The sequence below is a fragment of the Passer montanus genome, unplaced genomic scaffold (assembly GCF_014805655.1).
Source record: "Passer montanus isolate IOZ18808 unplaced genomic scaffold, ASM1480565v1 scaffold183, whole genome shotgun sequence".
Taxonomy (NCBI): Eukaryota; Metazoa; Chordata; class Aves; order Passeriformes; family Passeridae; genus Passer; species Passer montanus.
In genome coordinates, this window is record NW_024365715.1 from 544658 (window position 1) to 568879 (window position 24222).

A 24222-nucleotide genomic window follows, 5' to 3' on the forward strand; every position below is an offset into this window, starting at 1 on the left:
TGCTGAGAAAGCAAAGCAATCCTCCCCAAGCTGAGTCTGGTTTGCCCATTATGGCAACTGGTGAGGGATGTCCCAGGCTGTGTGTGAGCTCTTCAGTCATATTTTTCCTCCTGTCCCATTGAGGAGGGGGAGTGAGAGAAGTTTGGTGGGCATCTGGCAGCCAGCCAAGGTCACTTGTCCTTTCTCCATAGATTTCTTCATAGCTGGTCAGGATAACCTCCAGGATTTGAATCTGAAGGAATGGAAAATGGTCCCTTTCCTCTGTGGAAAATTGTGGCTGGGGTTGAACACCAGGCTCTGCACTCTGCAAAAGCAGGTGGTCTTAATTTTGACCAAGGAAGATGATGTCTGTGAGAATTCTCAGAGCTCCAGGGCAAACAAGATGAGTTAGGGATCAGCTGAGAGTACAACAGAACATCTTATCAACTGCATTATCTTCTCTGGTCCTGCGCTCACCACAGAGATTTTGCCCCTCTTTTCCCTTGCATTGCAGAGTGAACCTAGAGAACAGGATACGGGAGACAAGAAAAAAGGATTGAATATCTTGGTAAGAGCTGTATTCTGTTCGGACAGTAATAGAAGGGAAAATAAGTAAATTAAAAAACCCTGAGTAGATCAGAGGTTTGAGTAGTATAAGGGATATATGTGTCCCAAAAAAGCTCTTAAATGCATTTTTAAAATCCTTAGGGAAATATCATAGTGAAGCTTCCTCTTTTTAATTTTTCGTTTTCTTCTCATATGAACCTAATGACCACCAAAAAAAAAAAAAAAAAGAAAAGAAAAAAAAGTTAATGGCAGCATGACCAAGGAGGCCAATTTGAGTCCATAAGTGTGGACTCATGGATCCCATTGCTCTTGTCTGTGGCCATTTTTGGGAGCCCTTGAGATGGGATGTGTTATCCCTGAGAGAAGTGAAGCCAGTGGAGGTCTCTCCCCTGGGCACGTTGCCTGCAGAACCCGTTCCAGAGCCCAGCAGAAGGCTTGGCTTTTGGGGTGGGATCAGTTTGGTCACAGGGGTCACTTTCTTTGATCAGAGGTACATCTTACTCTAGCAGAGGGTGTTGCTGAGCAGGGCTTTGATGGTCAGGCTGAAATGAATGTGCCAGGGGACACAGAAGGGATCTGTGAGGTCTCTCTCCACTCCCGGAGTGTGAGGCAGAAGAGTCTCACCCTCTCGTGGGTGGCTGTGCTGTGGTGGGACTGAGGCACCTGTGTGGTGCCTGAGTGCTGTGCCAGCTGAGGCAGCTCCCTGGCCCAGGAGAGCTTCAGTGGGCCCCGAGGGTCAGGAACCCCCAGCACTGCTGTGGGGCTCCTGGTCCACAGGAGTGGCTCCTGAGCCAGCTGTGGGATGTGTTCTGCCCCAGAACCTGTTCAGTGCAGTCCTGGAGTTCCTTGGGGAAAGGTTCTTGTTAAATGTCCTGTTTTTCATTTGGATTTTATTTTCATATGTACCCGATGTCCAGCCACGGCATTTGCTGTCTCTATGGCTCAGAAAGTTGCAGAAATGATATACGACGAATTCAGTAAGTGTGCTGGATCCCATTGCTCTTGTCTGTGGCCATTTTTGGGAGCCCTTGAGATGGGATGTGTTATCCCTGAGAGAAGTGAAGCCAGTGGAGGTCTCTCCCCTGGGCACGTTGCCTGCAGAACCCATTCCAGAGCCCAGCAGAAGGCCTGGCCTTTGGGGTGGGATCAGTTTGGTCACAGGGGTGACCTCCTTTGACCTGGGACACATCCTACCCTAGCAGAGGGCGTTCCTCGCAATTGGTAATAATTTCAAAGATATAGCACATCCCTTCTGGGATTTCCTTTCTTTGAGCACTAAAGGAGGAATCTCATCCTTGGTTTAGCTACAGGGTCCTTTCTGCAGGTGAGTGCCAGTACTTGCCCACACTACCTGGAAGCTAAACCCTGCCAAGCAGAGATCCAGAGGTCTGTCGTGCATGAGGGCCCTGTGCAGTCAGATCAAGAAATCCCACCTGTCCATAAATTCCCATTTCCAAAGACCCCCAGCCACTCCTTTGCTATGTTGCCCATCCCCATGAAGATGCCCGGGACCCTGGGATCCCAGGGTGCAGAGAGTCCCTGCAATGGGCTTTTCCCAGCACAGACCAGCACAGCCTGGCCCCTGCTGGACCCCACCCCCTGGATTCTGAGGGCAGCTGTTCTCCTGCCCCCAGCTCTTTCCAGCTGTGATGCTGTCAGGGGAATGCCATTCCCTCAAGGGACACTAGGAATTTAGCATGGCCTAGGCTCTCCCCCATGTCCAGGCCTTTGGGCAGTGAGGAGGCCATGGGGCTCCTCCCAGTATTCCTCACCAGCTGCACAGGAGCTCCAAGCTCATGTTTAGAAGTGGTGCCAAGACTCCTTTCAAAAGGCAAAAGCTGTTAGAGAAAAACATGTCAGGAAGAAAACTGGGGCTACAGTAGGGAGGCCAAGGCTTCTTCCCACAGCAAACTCCTGTAGGAAAAGGACTTGAAAGCCAGGACAGTGGTATGTGGTACCCAGAGGTGCATCAGCCTGTGAATTCCACATCTCTGTTTTTCAGGGATGAGTAAATTCTTTTCCAAGGCTGCCAAATTAGAAAGAAAGATCTAAATAAAAAGAGGCCTGAAAAAAATTGGTAAACAGACAGGACATGAGGGAACTAAGTCTGAGCTTTTTGTTTGCCCTCTGAATAAAGAAATAAAGCAAAAAAAAAATCCATTTCTGGATTGCACCTTGATCACAGTGTTTAATTCCTCTGAAGTAATTCTTTCTCCAGACAGAGGAATAAAAAACCGACCTGCAGCAAGATCTGAGACCCTCAAGAAGATACTTTAAAAGAGAGAATATGAGCATGTCAGAGAGGATGGGTGGTCTCCTACTCAAGGGAGAACGGCCAGTTTCCCAGTAACACCAATCTTTTTCTACAGGAAGGAGAAGGAGGGAGAAAACCAACAAGGTCCTGGAATCTGTGATAATCGAGGCCTTCCAGGACCTCAACAATAAAATAAAAGCTCTGCATGAAGATTTCAAAAAATTAGAGGAGTCCACAAAGCATGAGGTTCAAATACTCAGAGCAGAGCTGGAGAAGAACCCAGGTAAGCAGGGCCATTGCCAAGCAGACCTTCACCCATCTGAAGGCAGAAGCTGCTCTACAGGCCAACACCCTGTGAGCTCCTCCTGCTCAGCTCCTCAGAGGGGATGTGGAGGGACAGTCCTTCCATGGGGAACAGCTTCTGTGGTCCATGGCACTGGAACAGCTCCATGCTGAAGTGTTCTCTGCAGGTGGTCAGAGTCCCTGTTCTGTTCCTCACCTTTGCCTGGGGTGTGTGCTGGGAGTTCTCTCACTGCCTGATACTTGCTAAGGCTCCCCCCTTGAAGTCCTGTCCCTGTCTGTCTCCCTTTCCCACTGCCCTCCTCCTGCTGCCCCACTCCTGGTCCCATGCTGGGGCACATGTGAGCTCAGCCTTGTTTCCCTGTTGATGATCAGCAGGGAGAGGAGCTTCCCTGAGCAGAGCCTGGATGTGTCTGTGAGCACAGGGCCTGTGGAGAGCAGCTCTGCCTGCAGGAGCTGGTGCTGGTGCTGGGAAGGGGAAGGATCAGCTGGGGCTCAGACTCCTGTGTGGGCCAGGCTGGCCCCAGGCTGTGCCCCTGGGCCTGGCCCAGGCAGGACACAAAGTGTGTTGGGAACAGCCTCTGGCCACAGGGCAGGGACAGCTGAGATTGGTCTGACCTGATCTGAGTCCTGTTCTTGCTCCAGCTGCAGCCAGCAAAGGCAGAGCAAGGAGTAGCCCAGGAGAGTCCAGGGAAACCCCTGCAATTCCTGCTGGCTCAAGCTCTTGTGGGCTAGGAATTAAGTGTGTGGCCACTTTTCAAAGCTGGAGCTGTTTATGTATTGGGCTACAGAAAGGACAAAGGAGTTGTTGAAAAGAGATGAAAATTTGCTCTGGGTTTCTTGGGGCCTCCCTGCTAAAAGTGTGAGGGTAAAGGGAAAACCATTTCCAGATTGTGCCTTCATGGCCAAATGGAATTCCTGTGAGGTGAGGATTTCTAAGGGGGAATGAGGAAGGAAAAATCCACCCACAGGAGAGCCCTGAGCAGAGACCCTCTCTCGGGGATATTGTATCAGAGCCTTTGGGCAAGCTTGTGTTAGACAGCTGGTCTACTGCTCAAGGAGGAAACATCAGTGACACATTGATGTCATTCTTTCATCACAGAAAACAAAGAGGAGGAAATTGCAAGGGAGCTGGTATCAATGTTAAACAAGAAGCTCCGGCAGCTCTCCCAAAGAATTCAAACTCTGGAAGAAAAGATAAAGGAATGGCCAGAGACCACAAAGAATGAACTTCAGCTTTGCAGAGTTTACGTGGAAAAGAACCAAGGTAAGCAGGGCCTTTGCCGAGTAGACCTTCACCCATCTGAAGGCAGAAGCTGCTCTACGGGCCAACACCCTGTGAGCTCCTCCTGCTCAGCTCCTCAGAGGGGATGGGGAGGGACAGTCCTTCCATGGGGAACAGCTTCTGTGGTCCATGGCACTGGAACAGCTCCATGCTGAAGTGTTCTCTGCAGGTGGTCAGAGTCTCTGTTCTGTTGCTCACCTTTGCCTGGGGTGTGTGCTGGGAGTTCTCTCACTGCCTGATACTTGCTAAGGCTCCCCCCTTGAAGTCCTGTCCCTGTCTGTCTCCCTTTCCCACTGCCCTCCTCCTGCTGCCCCACTCCTGGTCCCATGCTGGGGCACATGTGAGCTCAGCCTTGTTTCCCTGTTGATGATCAGCAGGGAGAGGAGCTTCCCTGAGCAGAGCCTGGATGTGTCTGTGAGCACAGGGCCTGTGGAGAGCTCTGCCTGCAGGAGCTGGTGCTGGTGCTGGGAAGGGGAAGGATCAGCTGGGGCTCAGACTCCTGTGTGGGCCAGGCTGGCCCCAGGCTGTGCCCCTGGGCCTGGCCCAGGCAGGACACAAAGTGTGTTGGGAACAGCCTCTGGCCACAGGGCAGGGACAGCTGAGATTGGTCTGACCTGATCTGAGTCCTGTTCTTGCTCCAGCTGCAGCCAGCAAAGGCAGAGCGAAGAGTAGCCCAGGAGAGTCCAGGGAAACCCCTGCAATTCCTGCTGGCTCAAGCTCTTGTGGGCTAGGAATTAAGTGTGTGGCCACTTTTCAAAGCTGGAGCTGTTTATGTATTGGGCTACAGAAAGGACAAAGGAGTTGTTGAAAAGAGATGAAAATTTGCTCTGGGTTTCTTGGGGCCTCCCTGCTAAAAGTGTGAGGGTAAAGGGAAAACCATTTCCAGATTGTGCCTTCATGGCCAAATGGAATTCCTGTGAGGTGAGGATTTCTAAGGGGGAATGAGGAAGGAAAAATCCACCCACAGGAGAGCCCTGAGCAGAGACCCTCTCTCGGGGATATTGTATCAGAGCCTTTGGGCAAGCTTGTGTTAGACAGCTGGTCTACTGCTCAAGGAGGAAACATCAGTGACACATTGATGTCATTCTTTCATCACAGAAAACAAAGAGGAGGAAATTGCAAGGGAGCTGGTATCAATGTTAAACAAGAAGCTCCGGCAGCTCTCCCAAAGAATTCAAACTCTGGAAGAAAAGATAAAGGAATGGCCAGAGACCACAAAGAATGAACTTCAGCTTTGCAGAGTTTACGTGGAAAAGAACCAAGGTAAGCAGGGCCTTTGCCGAGTAGACCTTCACCCATCTGAAGGCAGAAGCTGCTCTACGGGCCAACACCCTGTGAGCTCCTCCTGCTCAGCTCCTCAGAGGGGATGGGGAGGGACAGTCCTTCCATGGGGAACAGCTTCTGTGGTCCATGGCACTGGAACAGCTCCATGCTGAAGTGTTCTCTGCAGGTGGTCAGAGTCTCTGTTCTGTTGCTCACCTTTGCCTGGGGTGTGTGCTGGGAGTTCTCTCACTGCCTGATACTTGCTAAGGCTCCCCCCTTGAAGTCCTGTCCCTGTCTGTCTCCCTTTCCCACTGCCCTCCTCCTGCTGCCCCACTCCTGGTCCCATGCTGGGGCACATGTGAGCTCAGCCTTGTTTCCCTGTTGATGATCAGCAGGGAGAGGAGCTTCCCTGAGCAGAGCCTGGATGTGTCTGTGAGCACAGGGCCTGTGGAGAGCTCTGCCTGCAGGAGCTGGTGCTGGTGCTGGGAAGGGGAAGGATCAGCTGGGGCTCAGACTCCTGTGTGGGCCAGGCTGGCCCCAGGCTGTGCCCCTGGGCCTGGCCCAGGCAGGACACAAAGTGTGTTGGGAACAGCCTCTGGCCACAGGGCAGGGACAGCTGAGATTGGTCTGACCTGATCTGAGTCCTGTTCTTGCTCCAGCTGCAGCCAGCAAAGGCAGAGCGAAGAGTAGCCCAGGAGAGTCCAGGGAAACCCCTGCAATTCCTGCTGGCTCAAGCTCTTGTGGGCTAGGAATTAAGTGTGTGGCCACTTTTCAAAGCTGGAGCTGTTTATGTATTGGGCTACAGAAAGGACAAAGGAGTTGTTGAAAAGAGATGAAAATTTGCTCTGGGTTTCTTGGGGCCTCCCTGCTAAAAGTGTGAGGGTAAAGGGAAAACCATTTCCAGATTGTGCCTTCATGGCCAAATGGAATTCCTGTGAGGTGAGGATTTCTAAGGGGGAATGAGGAAGGAAAAATCCACCCACAGGAGAGCCCTGAGCAGAGACCCTCTCTCGGGGATATTGTATCAGAGCCTTTGGGCAAGCTTGTGTTAGACAGCTGGTCTACTGCTCAAGGAGGAAACATCAGTGACACATTGATGTCATTCTTTCATCACAGAAAACAAAGAGGAGGAAATTGCAAGGGAGCTGGTATCAATGTTAAACAAGAAGCTCCGGCAGCTCTCCCAAAGAATTCAAACTCTGGAAGAAAAGATAAAGGAATGGCCAGAGACCACAAAGAATGAACTTCAGCTTTGCAGAGTTTACGTGGAAAAGAACCAAGGTAAGCAGGGCCTTTGCCGAGTAGACCTTCACCCATCTGAAGGCAGAAGCTGCTCTACGGGCCAACACCCTGTGAGCTCCTCCTGCTCAGCTCCTCAGAGGGGATGGGGAGGGACAGTCCTTCCATGGGGAACAGCTTCTGTGGTCCATGGCACTGGAACAGCTCCATGCTGAAGTGTTCTCTGCAGGTGGTCAGAGTCTCTGTTCTGTTGCTCACCTTTGCCTGGGGTGTGTGCTGGGAGTTCTCTCACTGCCTGATACTTGCTAAGGCTCCCCCCTTGAAGTCCTGTCCCTGTCTGTCTCCCTTTCCCACTGCCCTCCTCCTGCTGCCCCACTCCTGGTCCCATGCTGGGGCACATGTGAGCTCAGCCTTGTTTCCCTGTTGATGATCAGCAGGGAGAGGAGCTTCCCTGAGCAGAGCCTGGATGTGTCTGTGAGCACAGGGCCTGTGGAGAGCTCTGCCTGCAGGAGCTGGTGCTGGTGCTGGGAAGGGGAAGGATCAGCTGGGGCTCAGACTCCTGTGTGGGCCAGGCTGGCCCCAGGCTGTGCCCCTGGGCCTGGCCCAGGCAGGACACAAAGTGTGTTGGGAACAGCCTCTGGCCACAGGGCAGGGACAGCTGAGATTGGTCTGACCTGATCTGAGTCCTGTTCTTGCTCCAGCTGCAGCCAGCAAAGGCAGAGCGAAGAGTAGCCCAGGAGAGTCCAGGGAAACCCCTGCAATTCCGGCTGGCTCAAGCCCTTGTGAGCTTGGAATGAAGCGTGTGGCCCACTTTTCAAAGCTGGAGCTGTTTATGTATTGGGCTACAGAAAGGACAAAGGAGTTGTTGAAAAGAGATGAAAATTTGCTCTGGGTTTCTTGGGGCCTCCCTGCTAAAAGTGTGAGGGTAAAGGGAAAACCATTTCCAGATTGTGCCTTCATGGCCAAATGGAATTCCTGTGAGGTGAGGATTTCTAAGGGGGAATGAGGAAGGAAAAATCCACCCACAGGAGAGCCCTGAGCAGAGACCCTCTCTCGGGGATATTGTATCAGAGCCTTTGGGCAAGCTTGTGTTAGACAGCTGGTCTCCTGCTCAAGGAGGAAACATCAGTGACCCAGGGGCATTGTTCTTTCTTCACAGGAAAGAAGGAGGAGGAAAGTTCAAGGGCCCTGCAATGCAGAATGGAGACACTACTCCAGCAGCTTTCCCAAAGATTTCAAACTCTGGAACAAGCATTACAGTTGAGACAGGCGTTCCCATATCATGAGTTCCAACTTTTCAGAGCATACCTGGAGAACAACCAAGGTGGGTAGGGCTATTATTAAGAAAACTTTCATCTCTCTGAATGCAGAAGATGCTCTACAGGGCAACCACCCTGTGAGCTCCTACTGCTCAGCTCCTCTGGAGATAGGGAGGGACAGTGGGTAGAGGCCCAAAGAAGCTGACTGTTGTCATGAGATGCACCACCACAATCCATCCTATCATTAAAGTCAGCTTTTCTGAGCCTCTCAGCTGTTGTGATCTATGGTACTGAATCTTCTCTGTGCTGAAGTGTTCTCTGCAGGTGCTCAAAGCCTCTCTTGGCTCTCTTGTCTTTGAAGAGTGTGTGTAGGTATGGCTTGACATGACCTCACATGTGGTAAAAGTGTCCAAATCCACCTGCCCACTCACCTTTCTCATGACAGAGTGTTGTCTTCCACAGCCCACAGATGCTGTCTGGGGAGATGCAGAAAGGTGACCCCCCTTCAAAAGCCTGCCCCCCCCAGGCCTTTGCCAAACTCTGAGGAATACCCACAGCTCTACTGCAGTCCATCCATCTAAAGCAATTCAAAGAACCTGGTAAGGAATAAGCCCAGTCACCCATCCAGGCTCAGGGCTGACCTGAGTAGCTGGAAAGTAGCTGAGGAAAGTAGCTCTGGGAAGTAGCTGGAAAGTAGCTCTGCAGAGAAGGACCTGGGGGTTCTGGTAGACAAAGAGTTGTCCAAGAGGCAGCAATGTGTCTTTGTGGCCAAGAAGGCCAATGGCTGCCTGGGCTTAGGAAGAGCTTTGCCAACCTCTGAGGGAGGGGTAGCCCTAGAGGGGCATATCTGGAGCTGTGTCCCATGCTGGAGCTCTTGGGACGGGCCCAGCTGAGGAACTACAAAGATGATCAGAGGCCTGGAGCATCTCTCTGGTGAGGAGAGGCCAAGGGAGCTGGGCCTCTTTGGTCTGGAGAAGAAAAGGCTAAGAGGGGATCCCATCAATGGACAGAAGTGTTTGAAGGGTGGCTGTCAGGAGGATGGAGCTGGGCTGTTCTTGGTGGTGCTGAGGAATGGGATGAGAGGCAATGGACAGAAAGAGAAACAAAGGATTTCCAATCTTACCCATTTGGTGATTTGTGAGGGTAGGAGGAGCTTTTCAATCCTCTCTCCTCTCTCATGACCGCACTTGAGGGCACACCTGAAGCTGTGCCAGGGCAGGGTTACTCTGGATATCAGGAAAAGGTTCTTTCCCCAGAGGTTGCTGAGGGACTGAACAGGCTCTCCTTGGTCATGGCCCGAAGGCTGCCAGAGCTCCAGGAGCGTTTGGACAATGCTCCCAGGCACAGGATGGGATTATTGGGGTGTCCTGCGTGAGCCAGGAGCTGGAATCAGTGATCCCTGTGTGTCCCTTGCAGCTCAGTATATTCTATGATCCTGTGATTCTTTCCAGAGCCCATGTGCCCTTGAACCCTGGGAGGTGGACACTTCAGGGAGAGAAGGACCACAGGATTGTGAGAGCCCCAGAGGAAAGGCTTAAGGGAATCTTGGGCTCAGGCCTTGGGCAAGACCTTGTTCCCATCCACTGGCTCAGGGGTGCTCAGTCTGTCCTGATGTGGCTTCTGTTCTGTCAACCCCAGCTTGCCATGAACAGTGTCCCTTTCCTGGACAAAGCAGCTCAGGACCTGGATCATTCATATTCCACTGTGCTTTGAGGTTGGGTCCTCTTTGGCCCAGAGAAAGGACATCAGAGACTTCTTGGTCTTTTTGAAGTGCAAAGGCCCAAAGGCCCAGTGTCATTACTGAGACAAGGTGTCCCTTCAGGGCAGGCAAGATCACTGTCCCAGTGATGCTGGTCCTTCCTCTCAGGAAGGACAGTGGAGCCTGCCAAGTGTCCTCATGGGTAACTGGTGCACAAAAGTGGCCTTTGTTCCCTGGGAGTTCCTTCTCTGTGAAATCCCATCTCCTTTTTAGTCCATGGTCTGGCCATTCCCTGGCCTCTCTTTCCCATCTGAAAATGAAGGAGAGGCTGAGCTCATCTCTCAGCAGCTTTTAGTCCTCCTTGGACCTCAGAGAAGGTTGAGCCAGGAGCTCTATGTCTGGGAAACAAAATCATCACACACCCTGATTTACTGTTTCCTTTTGGAGACATGAGAGCAGAACTAGTTAAGAGAATAGAGTGGGGAGGAGCGGAGTGTGACGGTGGTCTCAGAGCAGATAATTGGTGAACTCTGTTTGGATCCCCTTCCAGTGTGTATTAGAGGACACGTCCTGAGAAGAATCAAAACCTGGAAATTACTGTGGACAATGAGCAGATTTCAAGGCACTCTGAAAATATTGCAATGGGGAAGTTTCAGTTGGCATCAGGAAATAGTCAAGGAGCAGCTGGGCTATGGTGGGGAAGGTGCATCCCTACAGCAGATGGGACCAGTGAAGAGCCCTGCAGCGACAGCCCCTCCCGTCGTGTGGCAAACCAGAGAGGTCTCCTGGAGGGAAATTCATCTCCTTTGTTCCCTATCCCTTCTCCCCTGCCACCAGCATGGCATCTTTGTCCTCAAGAATGCCCGCCTGGATTTCAGGTCTGGTTGGAGTTCTTGCTGGTGAACAACCAAGCATCCCAGTGCCTCAGGCTTTGTTCCCTTTGGAGGATTGTCCAGGACTCCTGGGTGTTTCCCCACTCTGAGAAGCAGCGTTTCACTCCAGGAGAACATCATCATTTTGGGCAGAGGCTTGGGCTGTGCTGAGAACACAGGGACCTAAGAAGCTTCAGAAAATCCATCTATTGCCTGCTTTTCCCTCTTTCTGAGAGAGATTTTAGAAATACAACTCTACAGCTCTTCCCTATGCTGTGAGGAAGCACTAGGAAGATGATGGAGTTGAGTCTTGAGTGCAGCTCTGGAAAGCACATTCCTCCCCCTCAGAGAGCTGCTTGGAGAAGAACATGCTCAGGAAAGGGTGACTTGGAGACGTTTTTCACTGTCATGTGCTGCCCAAGGCCCTGCCTGTGCTTGTCAGGAGTCCCCCACAGTTCTGGGCAGCCAGCCAGCACTGCCATTGCAGCCCCAGCTCCCACTCCTGCTTTGCCCTCTTGGGCCTCTCAGGAAAAGTGTCTGGAGCTTGTTGCTCCAGGTGACCCCAACAGCTGGTTCTTCTTTCAGTCTGAACTGAGCTAGAGGACCTCAGCTGATGCCATTGCACCTTGCTCAACTCCTGCCAGGGATGAACCCTTTCCTGATGAGTGTGGAAATCTGAGACAAGAAACCTTCCCTTATCCTTGTGGAAGTGTATCACTCTTCCACTCTGTGAGAAAGCATTATCCTAGACTGATGCTCTGCTGTTACTGAGGAGTAACTGCTTAAAGATTGAAAATCACCTTCTTCAGACTTTACTAAAGGAGTTGGTCCTGACAGCTGTTGTGGTTTAACCCCATCCAGCAGCCAAGCCCCACACTTGGGGCCACTCACTGACTTCTCCACCAGCAGGATCAGGGTGCAAACTGGAAAGGTAAAAGTGAGAACACTCATGGGTTGGGGTAAAGACAGTTTAGCAGGGAAAGCAAAAGTCAGGCACTCAAGCAAAGCAAAGTAAAACACCTATTCCCATGGGCTGGCAGGAGCTCAGCACCTCCAGGAGAGCAGGGCCCCCATCCCATGGAACTTGGGAAGACAAACACCATCACTCTAAATGTTCCCCACTTTCCATACTGAGCATGTTGTATTATGTATGTTGTCTTATGTCTATGTCCTAGCTGTGTCCCCTCCCAACACCTCATCTCCCTAGCATGCTCATATGAGAAGCAGAAAAGGCCTTGGCCCTGTGTGGCCAGTGCTCAGCAATAACAAAAACATCTCCATTATCATCCTTGTGTTCAGCACAATTCCCAAAGACAGCCCCACACCAGGCACTGGGAAGAAAATTAACCTAGTCCAAACCAGCACACAGGACTGATAGAGACTTGCTGATTTCTCGTAATATGTGGGTAAATCTGTAATTAGCTAACAAAATGTTTTTAAGACCTTTTTGCCTGTAGTGGTTTTGGTTCGCTAATTTAAGATTTCCCGGTCAATGCACCAATTATGATGGGTTCAGTGCTCACTAATCACCAGTGCACTCACTAGAATATACTTACTCATTTTCTGCTGTGAGAGAGGATTAGGAGACGGGCAAAGCAGGTTCAAAACTTTAAAAGGATATAAAGGAAAGTTTATTAACAGTAACTAAGAGTACTAAGAATCAGAACAAAGCTTTCAGAACACTTCTCCTCTCCCTACAACCTTTCCTTTCCTACTGGCAATGCAAAGAGACAAAACTTAAAATTTTCAGTCAGTTTACCACCTCTAGAATAGTCTTCTTTCAGTTCACTTAGGGGGAGAAGTCCCTCTTGTTAATCTTATGGAGACTTCTCCACAAGAAAAACAGCTCTCTTGTGGCTCTCAATTTCTATGAATAGCACCCACCCGGGGAAATCTGCAATTGTCAAGTCACTCCCATTTTCCACAAGCTTTCCCACAGCTGTTTTTATGGGCCATGTCAGCTTATGGGGTACTGTTTTAAAGATGAGCTCTTCAAAAGCAAAGGTTCTCTATCTTTAAAATCATCTTCATCTCTAGGAACAGAGATCTGCTTCTCTCCCTGGGGGCACAGGGTCTTCATCACTCTTCTCTCTCTCTGTTCAAATTCTCAGAGGATCACAACTACTTCAACATTTGCTTGCTTTAGCATGGGGAGGCTTTTGCCAAACAAGTTATCTCCCTATACTTGCTAATGTGTTACAGGGGAAAAAGTCTGAATGTATCAATTGCGTTAGTCTCCATAGCTTTACAAGAGGGTTTCAGCTGCAAGATCAAGGTATCTCCTCAGCCCTGCTATCTGGGGCTTGACTCTTTCTTCACTGGCCTTGATGTCTTTGTGTTGCTCCTCTACATAGCCTGCATTTTGTTCTTTTCTCTCACTCGAGGGAGAATTGAAGCACTGAAAGAGTTACTATCTCGTCCGGGACCTACAAATGGTCACCTGACCCTTGCCGAGCTCGGAGCTGCGGCTGGGCTGGGGCAGGGCCCGGGTCTCAGCAGCTGGGCCAGAGCTCAGCAGCAGCACAGCGGGGCCGATGGCTTCTCGTCCCCCTGCCCGAGGGTTGTGGGTCAATCTCAATGGCGGCAGAATCTTGCCCGAGCCAGCCCCGGGGGCCTGGGGCTGCTCCTGGGGCCTGGCGCACCCAGCTGGGCCCAGGCTGGTGGCGGGGCAGTGTTTAACAAGCAGCAAGATGTCAGAAATCGCAGCCGTGGCCCAGCCCGGCCTCTGCCCCGCAGCACTGCCCTCGCCCTGCCTGGCAGCCCATGGGGCCCGGTGGGCGCCCCAGGAAGGGGCTTGGCTCTGCAGCAGAGGCTGCCCGGCCTGGCCCTTGTCACCTCTGTGCCGACCGGAAAAGAAAGAGAGACTTCCTGGGATTTTCCGTCTTTTACGTGTTTTTTCATAGAAGCATGTACAGCTTTTAGTGATTTTATAGATTGTCAAACCTATTGCTAATGGATTCTTTTTGTCAGACATGGAGGAAACTGATACCAGCTTCTCTTAAATCATCACTTCTGTGCTGCAAAACTAGGATATTGTCCTATGGCATACCAAAAATAAAGAGAACAATGGTTAGAAAACCAGGAGCTATAGATTATGTCTAACCAGGAACTAATTACTGTTCAGGAAAAATATGAACATATGTTGAGTAATTACTTTTTTCAGAGATGGCACGCCAACAGAGTTGGCTGTAGTAGCAAAGAGGCAACCTTCAAAATTTGTAATGAACAACTGGAGCTTAAAATCTCTTTGATTACTCCCACAGAAGCCAAAACCCAAAACTTTTAATTATAGATAAAAATAAAAATTGTTTAACTGGCTTTAATAGAAAAAAGCATTATCTGTTACTCTGCTGAAATGCATTGCAATGTAATTAAACACTTAAAATGAAGAGGTGTTATGGTAGGATGCATTCTGCTTACAATTCTCTTGCTTGGCTATTGAAAAAAGCAGGCAGGAGGTGGCATTTAACAATTGATTATCAAATGTTTAATGCTAACATGGGACATTTCATCGCAGCTGTCCCAAATATTGCAAATCTCACTGCTACACTTTATGTGCAGGCATCTGCACATAAACTAATGGCAGCTTTGGATATAAAATATTGGGTACTCTGGGATACTAGCGAAATCATGTTCCTGGATTTTCTATAATAGCAAGACCCTTGTACACATTAATGATACCTATATCTCAGTTGGTCACAGGTCAAATGGGTGTCACTGAAGGACCAAGAAAACCTACAAAGTTACAGATAGCTGTGACTCCAGTCATGTTAGCTCTACAGCACCCATATAAGCCTAGTTCTGTACTGGGTGCTCCTGCATTCACTTCAGACTCTGAAGTCAAAGCTGTGTAGCTCACTGATGCCTCAGCCAAACACATTGATTGGAAATCAAAGTACAGAGAAGTTGCTTTCCATATTGAAACAGGAGTGGAAGTAGTAGAAGAAGAAATGGGAAATGCACAAGCAGGAGAGCTGAAAACTGTATTGCTGGCAGTAAAGGAGAAAACAAGATCAAGAATTGTTGAGAACTCCCGTTGGGAGGGGCTGAGGGACCCAGAGATACACCCAGCCCAAGTACAGAAGAATCAGAGTGCTTATTGTAAAGAAACAGGACATAGGAAAAAGAATTGTCCTAGGTTATGGATTCCAAATTCAGATTCTTGGGGCATCTGGATACCCTTATGACACAGACAAAGGGTTAATTCTCAGACTGCTGATGGCAGAAGTCGAATGATGGGGACTGGGAAAATCTGCCCTAGCAGATCCAATGGTTGCAATTAGGCTAGGGAATGAAGAAAAAAGAAACTAAATTTCTGGTCAAAACAGGTGCTTCACATTCAGTGTTAAATCAAGAACTAATACAAGTGGATAAAGATTTTATAAAAGTAATAGGAGCCACTGGCCTACAAAAGAAAGTGTACTTTTTGCAGCCAGTTAAGTATCAGATAACTAAACAAACTGGGATACATGCTGGAATCCCCAAAATCATTATTGGAATGAGACTTGTTAGAACTATAAGGAATTGGAATAACTTTTAGGCAAGGAAAAAATAAAATCTAAAATAAAGGAAGATCAATTAATCAGAAATACTAAGCTTGGCATTGATGCAACCTGAAGTGAGAAGTAAAATGCCTCAAGAAATCCTGGATCAAATATATCCCGGAGTGTGGACAGCAGGGACACCAGTCTGAGCTGAAATGCAACTCCAATAGAAATAAGATTGAAACCAAGAACCAACCCTGTTAGAATTGAACAATATCCATTGAAAGCAGAGGATCAAAAAGAGAGAAAAGAAATAATTAATACTTCTTTGAAATTTGGATTACTCATAGAGTGTGAATCAGAATATAATACTCTCATTCTTCCATTTATAAAACCTTATGGTAAGAGCTATAGATTAGTGCACAATGTAAAAGCAATAAACAAAATTGTGGAGGATTTTTATCCAGTGGTAGCAAACCCTACACTCTCTTAACCAAGTTTAAAAAGTAATCAGGTTTATGGAACTATATTTAAAAGATTCCTTTTCCCATTTGGCTTTAGCCAGGATAGTCAAAAGCTATTTGCTTTCGAATGGGAAAATCCAGATACAGAGTGAAAGACCCCATTAACCTGGACAGTGTTACCCCTAGATTTCAAGAACAGTCCTACCATAAGCCCAACAACTGGGACCTTACAAGAGAGCTGTTGCTGACTTCTCTAAGCCACTGGATGAGGTAAGCAAGGCTTGACCTGGGGGCTTGTGAGCCATCGCAGCCATTCTTCTTAACATTCAAGAGGCCTGAAAATTCACTATGGGCTGGAAAATGACACAGTCTCTGCGGTGTTAGAGCAGAAGGGGAGTCACTGGCTTTCCCCTCCTCCATTCCTGAAGTATCAAGCTGTACTGGTAGAACAAAATGCTGTTAATATTGTAACCCCTAATACTGTAATACAGCATCTTTTCTCAGTGGAGCTACTTTTGCACCTGTAGCCCGCGACTGTTTGGAAATCACGGAGACAGTTTACTCCAGCAGACCTGACCTGAAGGAGGAACCTCTGGAGGATGCTGAGGTCTCCTGGTCCACACACAGAAGCAGCATTATAAAGTCAGGGACTCCTAAGGCAGGATATGCAGTGACCACTGCCCCCAGGGTAATCAAGGCAAAACCTTTACTTGCAGGGATAGCCATGCAGCAAGAAGAGATAATTCACTTACGAGTCCTGGAATTGGCAAGAGGGGAGAGGACTAATATATGGACTGACTCCAGATGTGCATTTGGTATAGGCCCTGCTCAGGGTGCTGTCTGGAACAGATTGCGTGAAGCTCGAGGTAAGTAAATGAAACATGCTGAAGAAATTTTATGTCTGTTGGAAGCTGTAAATTTAGAGGAACAGGTGGCAGTCATGCACTGTAGAGGTCACCAAAGGGTAAGACTGAACAGGAATTAGGAAACAGATTGGCAGACCATGAGGCTAAATGGGTGGCAGAAGGGGCTCAGACTGAGCTCTGGCTTTGATACCAGGTGGTAAAGCCATGGGTACAGAAAGAGAATACCAGCACTCAGGTGGTATGAAGAGGGTACAAAGCTGGTGAAGGACTGAGAAGCAAACAAGCATGGAACTGTGCTCATTACACCTGACAATCTGGTTCTTATACCTTCAAATATCTTGTGGAAGGTAGTCCTAGAGGAACATAATAAAACTCATTGGGGAGCAAATGCACTGTAAGCAGATTTGACTAAATGTGTAACAGGCCATAATCTGTATACCATTACCAAACTGATCACTCAGCAGTGTGCAATTTGCCAGAAAAATAATACAAACACTACAAACAGCATAAAATTGGTACAACTGGAAAAAGGAAATATACCAGGGCAGCAGTGGCAAAGTGACTTTTCTGAACTCCCAAGAAAATGGGGGTACAGGTACCCATTGGTACTGATAGACACCTTCACTGGTTGGCAGGAAGCTTTTGCATGGAGAACAAATAAATCTATTCATAGAAGATACTGAAGTACTTTTAATAAAATTATACCTCAATTTGGGGTACCAGCTACAGTATCTTGTGATAGTGGTGCACATTTCTGTGCACAAATAGTTCAACAAGTCAGTAAGGCCCTGGGGATAGACTGCAATTACATAACTTATCATCCACAGGACAGTGGACAAGTAGAGAAAATGAACCATTTAATCAAATAGCAATTAGCAAAGATCTGTCAAGAAACAAATTTGCATTGGAAACAGGACTTCCAGTTGCTCTACTCAGAATTAGTGTCAAGCCATGGTCTAAGGAAGACCTAAGCCCATTTGAAATATTATATGAGAGGTCTTACCAAACTCAATATAGGGGAGAAGACATCAGTCAAATAGGAGAAGGGTACTTGAGATGGTACATAAAACTCTGGGAAAACAATTGAACAAAATTGATAAGAGGGTTTTTGAAACCAGGGCTAAAGGTTTGGATCAAGCAATTAATTGGTTTAAACCTGGAGACTGGGTATTTGTTAAGGCTTTTTCAGGTCAGTGTCTGGAGGAGAAGTGGAATGGATCACACCAGGTGCTTCTGACAACCTTCATGCCAATCAAGATCAAAGAACAGCCTGCCTGAACCCACTATTCAGGAGTATAGAAGGCAGCCAAAGGAGCATGGACATCAGAGCCAGTAGGACCAAGGATCTTCAAGTTCTGATGGTGACCTTTGGGGTTCTGATCAGTATCATAATTCTGGCTCGAATCTTTATCTTAGTCCCCTACTCACATCAGCTGTCACCGTGATATTTTCTGAAAAATCCCTTCACCAGGATTTCTTCTCCTGGGAAGCTGAGAGGCCTCGGAGAGGAATGAAAATGATAATTATCTGATTGCTTCTTCCTGTTTTGCTGCTTTGGAATGTGGTCTGGAGATTGTTTGTCCAACAGGTGGTTGGTTGATTGGTCTCATGTGAATTGTTTTTACTTAATGATCAATCACGGTCCAGTTGTGTCTGACTCTGAGGAGTAAGTCACGAGTTTTCATTATCATTCTTGTTAAGCCTTCTGTTTCTATCCTTTCTCTATAGTTTAGTATAGTTTTAGTATAGCATTCTTTAATATAATATCATATCACAATATAATAAATTAGCCTTCTAAGAAGATGGAGTCAGATTCAATCATTCCTCCTTCGTCCTGGGGACCCCGAAACTACCACAATCAGCTATTCCGGTATTGCTGGGGAAAATCTCTCAAATTTTAATTTGGCCACTGTGGTTATGACAGAAATGAAACACACTCAAAACATCATGGGAAGAAGAAAAATGGGACTAGTATTTTAATCAAATAATTGGGAAAGAAATACAGATAGGGTGTGGAGGAATCAATATGTCCACGCATGGAAAAGTGACTCGTGTAACTCAAATCACTGTAAGGGATTTTATGGAATATAATAAAGGGAAAATAATTGGTCAATCTGTTTGATCAATGCTGGCACAACTTTACCTTAGATAAACCAGTTTCCATTGTATGTCTTTGGACAGTACATTGCCATTGCTACAGTGGCATTGTGACATTGTGGGGTCCTGTGGAACCAAGGGGCCATGTGACATTGTGGGGCCTCATGGAACCATGGAGACCACTCCAAACTTCTGGGGACTTGTATAACCAAGGGTCCATGGGTTTCCTCTCCCTGGCACTGCCCTGTTCAGCCTCTCCCTGCCCCAGCCCAGCAGAGCAGCCCAGCCCCGTCTGGCCCTGCAGCAGGAACTGCAGGCACTGGAGGTCAGGGACAGCCACTCTGGGTCTGGAATGCTCAGCAGATGCTCAGCTCGGGCAGCTCCTGCAGCACCAGGGCCAGCCCCGCTGCCCGGCCCAGCAGCAGAGTTGGCCCCGGGGCTCCTCAGGCAGCTCCTGCTGGCCCAGGGACAGGGCAGCCTCTTGCCAGGGCTCCTCTGCACACCCACGGGCTCCTGCTCTGCTCCTGGCCCATGCCAGCTGCCCCCAGAGCCTTTCCCAGGGGAACACGTCTGTGCTGGCCCCAGCAGCCATTGCTGCAGCCCCTGCCCTGCTGCCCAGAGCCCCAAGCTGGGGCTGCTGCTCTGCAGAGCAAGGGGGCTGTGCTACCCGGGGCCCTGGGCTGCCTCTGCTGGGCTCTGCTGCTCAGCCTGGCACACAGAGGCAGCTGATGGTGCTCTCTGCACTGACTCCCTCCCACACAGGCTCTGCAGGGCCATGGAGGGGGCTCAGAGGTGCCTGCCTTGTGCCAGGGCTGCCAGAGGGGCTTGGGGCTGCCCTGGATCCTCCTGGGGGAGTTCCCTGAGGGTCAGAGCAGTCAATGCCCAGACTCCTTTCCCTGTGCCTGCTGTGTCCCTGGGCTGCAGAGCTCTCCTGGCTCACAGCAGACATTCAGTCCTTGATCTCGGGGGCACCCCAGCCTGGCCAGGCCTGTGCCCAGTGAGCTCCACTCCCTGCTGCTCCCTGGCACACGCTGTCCCTGCAGGTCCCCTGTGTTCTCCTGGCAGCTCCCAAGGCCCTCCAGACAAACCTTCCCCTGCCATCAGCCCTGGCACAAGCTGCAGAGCCCCAGGAAGGTTCAGCTCAGACCATTCAGCATCTGATGGGCACTGGCCACACAGCAGGGCTGGGAAGGGGAGTGTGGAGCTGGGAGGAGCAGATGTGGAAAGAGGCAGGGCCACTGTCCCTGGCCGTGCTGCTGTGCTGGGAGCCCCTTCCCTCCACCTCTGCTCACAGGCACTGCTCCTGCAGAGCCAGAGAAGGGCTGAGGAAATGCCTTGGACACATAAGCCAGGGAAATCACTTGATTTTATTGAAAGCACTAGGAACAAGCCTACTAAAAGTCTTTGTGTTACAAAAGAAAAGTAGATGGTCATGTAGAGATGCTCGGAGTAGTACTACAGTATTTTATAAAAAACACTATAACAATAGAAAAATATAAAGAAAAGGTCCCAATGAAGAAATGGACAAATAGGGGAAAAAAAAAGGCCAGGATTGTAAAGAGTTACATTCTGGAGGGTCTGAGCAGAAAAAAAAAAAGAGGGTTTATTGCTTCTGAAAATATAGGGTCATAATTTTCCTCAGGGCATCCTTGAGCTCCTGGTTCCTCAGGCTGTAGATGAGGGGGTTCAGGGCTGGAGGCACTACCGAGTACAGAACTGACACTGACAGATCCAGGGATGGGGAGAACATGGAGGGAGGCTTTAGATGAGAAAAGATAACAGTGCTGACAAACAGGGAAACCACAGTCAGGTGAGGGAGGCAGGTGGAAAAGGCTTTGTGCCATCCCTGCTCAGAGGGGATCCTCAGCACCACCCTGAAGATCTGCACATAGGAGAAAACAATGAACACAAAACAGCCAAATACCAAACAGACACTAACACCAAGAAGCCCCATTTCCCTGAGGTAGAAGTCTATGCAGGAGAGCTTGAGGATTGTGGGAATATCACAGAAGAACTGGCCCAGGGCATTGCCATGGCACAGGGGCAGGGAAAATGTATTGGTGGTGTGCAGCAGTGAATAGAGAAAGCCACAGGTCCAGACAGCTGCTGCCATGTGGGCACAAGCTCTGCTGCCCAGGAGGGTCCCATAGTGCAGGGGTTTGCAGATGGACACATAGCAGTCGTAGCACATAATGGTCAGGAGGGAAAACTCTGCTGAGATGAAGAACAAAAAGAAAAAGAGCTGTGCAGCACATCTTGTGTAGGAGATGGTGGTGTCCCAGAGGGAATTGTGCATGGCTTTGGGGACAGTGGTGCAGATGGAGCCCAGGTCGCTGAGGGCCAGGTTGAGCAGGAAGAAGAACATGGGCGTGTGCAGGTGCTGGCCCCAGCACAGACTGGGGGCACTTTCCCCCCATTGCCTGCCCAAGGCTCTGCTGCCTGGAGCTGTCCCTGCCAGCAGCTGCTTCCCCGTGCCCAGGGCTGGGCCCTGCCAGTGCTGCCAGAGCCCAGCCCAGCCCTGGGGGCTCAGCTCTGCCCTGCAGACCCCTACCAGCCCTGGCACTGCCCAGGGGCAGCTCTGGCTCTGCAGGCTCTGAAAGCAATGCCAGAGCCTGCAGAGGAGGAGGCTGGAAAAGGGACACTGATGCTTCCTGGAAGGGGCTCTGTGCTGATTTGTGTCACTGCCTGGTTTATTCAGATGAAGGAGATTTTTAAAATTTATCTCCACCTGAACCAAGAGATGAATACCTATGTGAAATTTCCCATCCTGGCAACCCAGAGCAGTATATTAAAAAATACAGGATTTTCCATTTTATGCAACCCCTGCCTTGCTGTGCTCCCTGTATAATCTACTTAGAAATGTTCTGCAGTTAAATATCATGCTGGAAGCAGCCCTGAAAAATGCAGCATCCTCAGCACACAGGGGGAACACTCCCAACCCTTACCAGCTGTCTCCTTTCCCCCAGATCTTGTCCCCCAGCACTGGGAGCAGCTCCCCGGGCCAGCTGAGAGCTGTCCCTGGCAGGCAGCAGAGTCCCTGCCCCAGCACAGCACCCTGGGCTGCAGCAGTCTGCTCTGCAGGACAGCCCTGGGCACCCCTGGCTGCTCTGCACAAGAGACAATCAGAGAATGTACTCACAGGGTCTGTAGGCATTGGGATGTTCCAGCTTTAGGAGATGGCTCCAGGAGCTGCAGCTGCATTGTCCTGCAGCCAGAGGTTCCTGTGCCAAGGGCTGGCAGTGATTCTGCCCCAGGCACTTCTCAGCACCTTCCCAGCCCTGACTGATTGAAGCTCTCTGTGCCTCTGGGCTGTGCCCGGGCTGGCTGATCCAGAAACACTCCTAAGGAGGTCTGGCCTGTTTCAGAGAAGCTGTGCCTTGAGCTCTGACCCAGTGTCAACAACCTTGATCCACATCCCCCATCCCCATCCTGTCTCTCCTCACTCACTTGGGATCTGCTGTGCTTGGAGATCTGACTGCACACAGCAAAAGAGGGGTTTTGTCTTTTTAATTCTTTGAAGCAATCTAAAACTCTTGAGTTTCTCTGTTGAAAACAGGCCATTCTCAAGGCTGTGCCAAGCCCAAGGTGCCACCAAGGGCACTCCAGGCCTTCCCTGGGCCAGCTGTGAGGGTGGATCATCATCCCAATCTGCACTGGGCCATTGCAAAAAGCGAAATCCTGCTTAGTTTGATGTTGATTTCTAGGAGTGGGACAAGGACGAGGAATACAAGGAGGAGGATGAGGAAAAAGAGGAGGACAAGTAGGAGGACGAGGAGAAGGAAGGTGGACGAGGAGGACGAGGAGGGGGATGAGGACAAGGACCAGGAGGAGGACAAGGAGGAAGATGAGGAAGAGGAGGATGAGCAGGAGGACAAGGAGGATGAGGAGGAGGAGACTGATGAAGAGGAGGAGGAGCAGTACGAGGAGGAGGAAGAGGAGGATGAGGACGAAGATGAAGCTGAGGAGGAAGACGAGGAGGAGGACAAGGTGGAGGATGAGGATGATGATGAGGAGGGGGAGGGGCACAATGATGAGTAGAATGATGATGACTAGGATGAGGAGGAGGAGGATGAGGAAAAGGAGGATGAGCAGAATGACAAAGCTGAGGAGGAGGATGAGGAGGAGGAGCAGGACAAGAAAGAGGAGGATGAGGAGGATGAGGAGGATGAGGTGGAGAAGAAGTAAAAGGAGGATGAGGAGGAAGCGGACAAGAAGTAAAAGGAGGGACGAGAAGGAGGATGAGGATGAAGAGTGGGAGGAGGGGGAGGAGGTGGAAAACAAGGATGAGGAGGAGGTGGACGAGGAGGAAGAAAATGAGGAGGAGGAAGAGGAAAAATGATGGGCAGGAGAAGAACAAGGACGAGGATGAAGTGGAGCATGAGGATGAGAAGGAGGATGAGAAGGAGCACGAGGACGAGGAGGAGGAGGACGAGGACAAAGAGGAGGACAACGAGAAGGATGAGGTGGAGTATGAGGAGGAGGAGGAAGAGGAGGACGAGGACGAAAAGGAGGAAGAGCAGGAGCACGAGGACAAGGAGGAAGAGGACGACAAGGGTGGAGGAGGAGGATGAAGAGGCGGAGAAGGAGGAGTCGGAGGGGGACAAGGACGAGGACGAGGACGAGGACAAGGAGGTTGAGGACGAGGACGAAGAGGATGAGGACAAGGACGAAGAGGATGAGGAGCACGAGGACGAGGATGAGGAGGATGAGGAGCAGGAGGAAGAGGGGGGAGGAGAAACAGGAGGAGGAGGACGAGGACGAGGACAAGGAAGAGGATGAGGAGGATGTGGAGGACGCAGAGGACGAGGAAGAGGAAGAGGAGTATGAGGAGGATGAGGAGGACAAGGAGGAGGAGCACAAGGAGGTAGAGGATGAGGACACGGACAACGAGGAGGAAAAGGAGGAAGATGAGGACGAGGAGGAAAAGGAGGACAAGGAGGACGAAAAGGAGGAGGATGAGGACAAGGAGGAGGAGGAGGAGGATGAGGAGGAGGAGGAGGAGGAGGAGGAGGAGGTGAAGGAGGGGGAGGAAGAGGAGGAGCAGGAGGAGTACGCGGAGGAGGAGGACGAGGAGGAGGAGGACGAGGAGGAGGAGGAGGACAAGGAGGAGGAGGATGAGGAGGAGGAGGAGGAGGAGGAGGAGGAGGAGGAGGAGGAGGAGGAGGAGGAGGAGGAGGAGTACGCGGAGGAGGAGGAGGAGGAGGGGAAGGAGGAGGAGGAGGCGGAGGAGGAAGAGGAGGATGAGGAGCATGAAGAGGATGAGGAGGATGAGGAGGACTCAGAGGACGAGGAAGAGGAGGAGGAGTATGAGGAGGATGAAGAGGACGAGAAGGAGGAGGAGGACAAGGAGGAGGAGGATGAGGACAAGGACAAGGAGGAGGAAAAGGAGGAGGATGAGTACGAGGAGGAGGAGGAGGACGACGAGGACGAGGAGGAGGAGGACGTAGAGGATAAGTATGAGGAGGAGGAGGACGTGGAGGAGGAGGACAAGGACAAGGAGGAGGAAAAGGAGGAGGATGAGTACGAGGAGGAGGAGGAGGAAGAGGACGAGGAGAAGGACCAGGAGGAGGAGGAGGAGGAGGAGGAGGAGGAGG

The 24222-nt window shown here is 50.1% G+C and overlaps 2 protein-coding genes across 4 annotated transcripts; one reads left to right on the top strand and one right to left on the bottom strand.

Moving 5' to 3' along the window:
* The first annotated feature begins 1466 nt into the window (after positions 1-1466).
* On the top strand, positions 1467-18621 carry LOC120500629. 3 transcript variants are annotated; one of them, XM_039705764.1, is made up of 6 exons: positions 1467-1523; positions 2916-3083; positions 4203-4367; positions 8047-8211; positions 16382-16531; positions 17711-18621. In XM_039705764.1, the coding sequence occupies exons 1-6, from the start codon at positions 1484-1486 to the stop codon at positions 17974-17976; spliced, it is 954 nt and encodes a 317-aa protein (XP_039561698.1). In that variant the 5' UTR covers positions 1467-1483; the 3' UTR covers positions 17977-18621. The 3 variants fall into 3 exon arrangements, with proteins under 3 accessions (XP_039561698.1, XP_039561699.1, XP_039561700.1); XM_039705765.1 differs by having other exon boundaries at positions 17721-18621; XM_039705766.1 differs by lacking the exons at positions 1467-1523; positions 2916-3083; positions 4203-4367 and adding an exon at positions 6768-6929 and having other exon boundaries at positions 17711-18620.
* A 1610-nt stretch (positions 18622-20231) lies between these two features.
* Positions 20232-20993, bottom strand: LOC120500624 (olfactory receptor 14J1-like). Its single transcript, XM_039705758.1, has one exon. It carries the CDS (start codon positions 20991-20993, stop codon positions 20232-20234), a length of 762 nt encoding a protein of 253 aa, XP_039561692.1.
* Positions 20994-24222: the final 3229 nt, after the last annotated feature.

Bases quoted from the DNA above. Each gene is read 5' to 3' on its own strand.
- LOC120500629 (XM_039705764.1), top strand. From the start codon at position 1,484: ATGGCTCAGAAAGTTGCAGAAATGATATACGACGAATTCA. The intron at 3,084-4,202 runs GTAAGCAGGGCC...CTTTCATCACAG, and splicing joins AGAGCTGGAGAAGAACCCAG to AAAACAAAGAGGAGGAAATT. The intron at 4,368-8,046 runs GTAAGCAGGGCC...CTTTCTTCACAG, and splicing joins TTACGTGGAAAAGAACCAAG to GAAAGAAGGAGGAGGAAAGT.
- LOC120500624 (XM_039705758.1), bottom strand. From the start codon at position 20,993: ATGTTCTTCTTCCTGCTCAACCTGGCCCTCAGCGACCTGGGCTCCATC.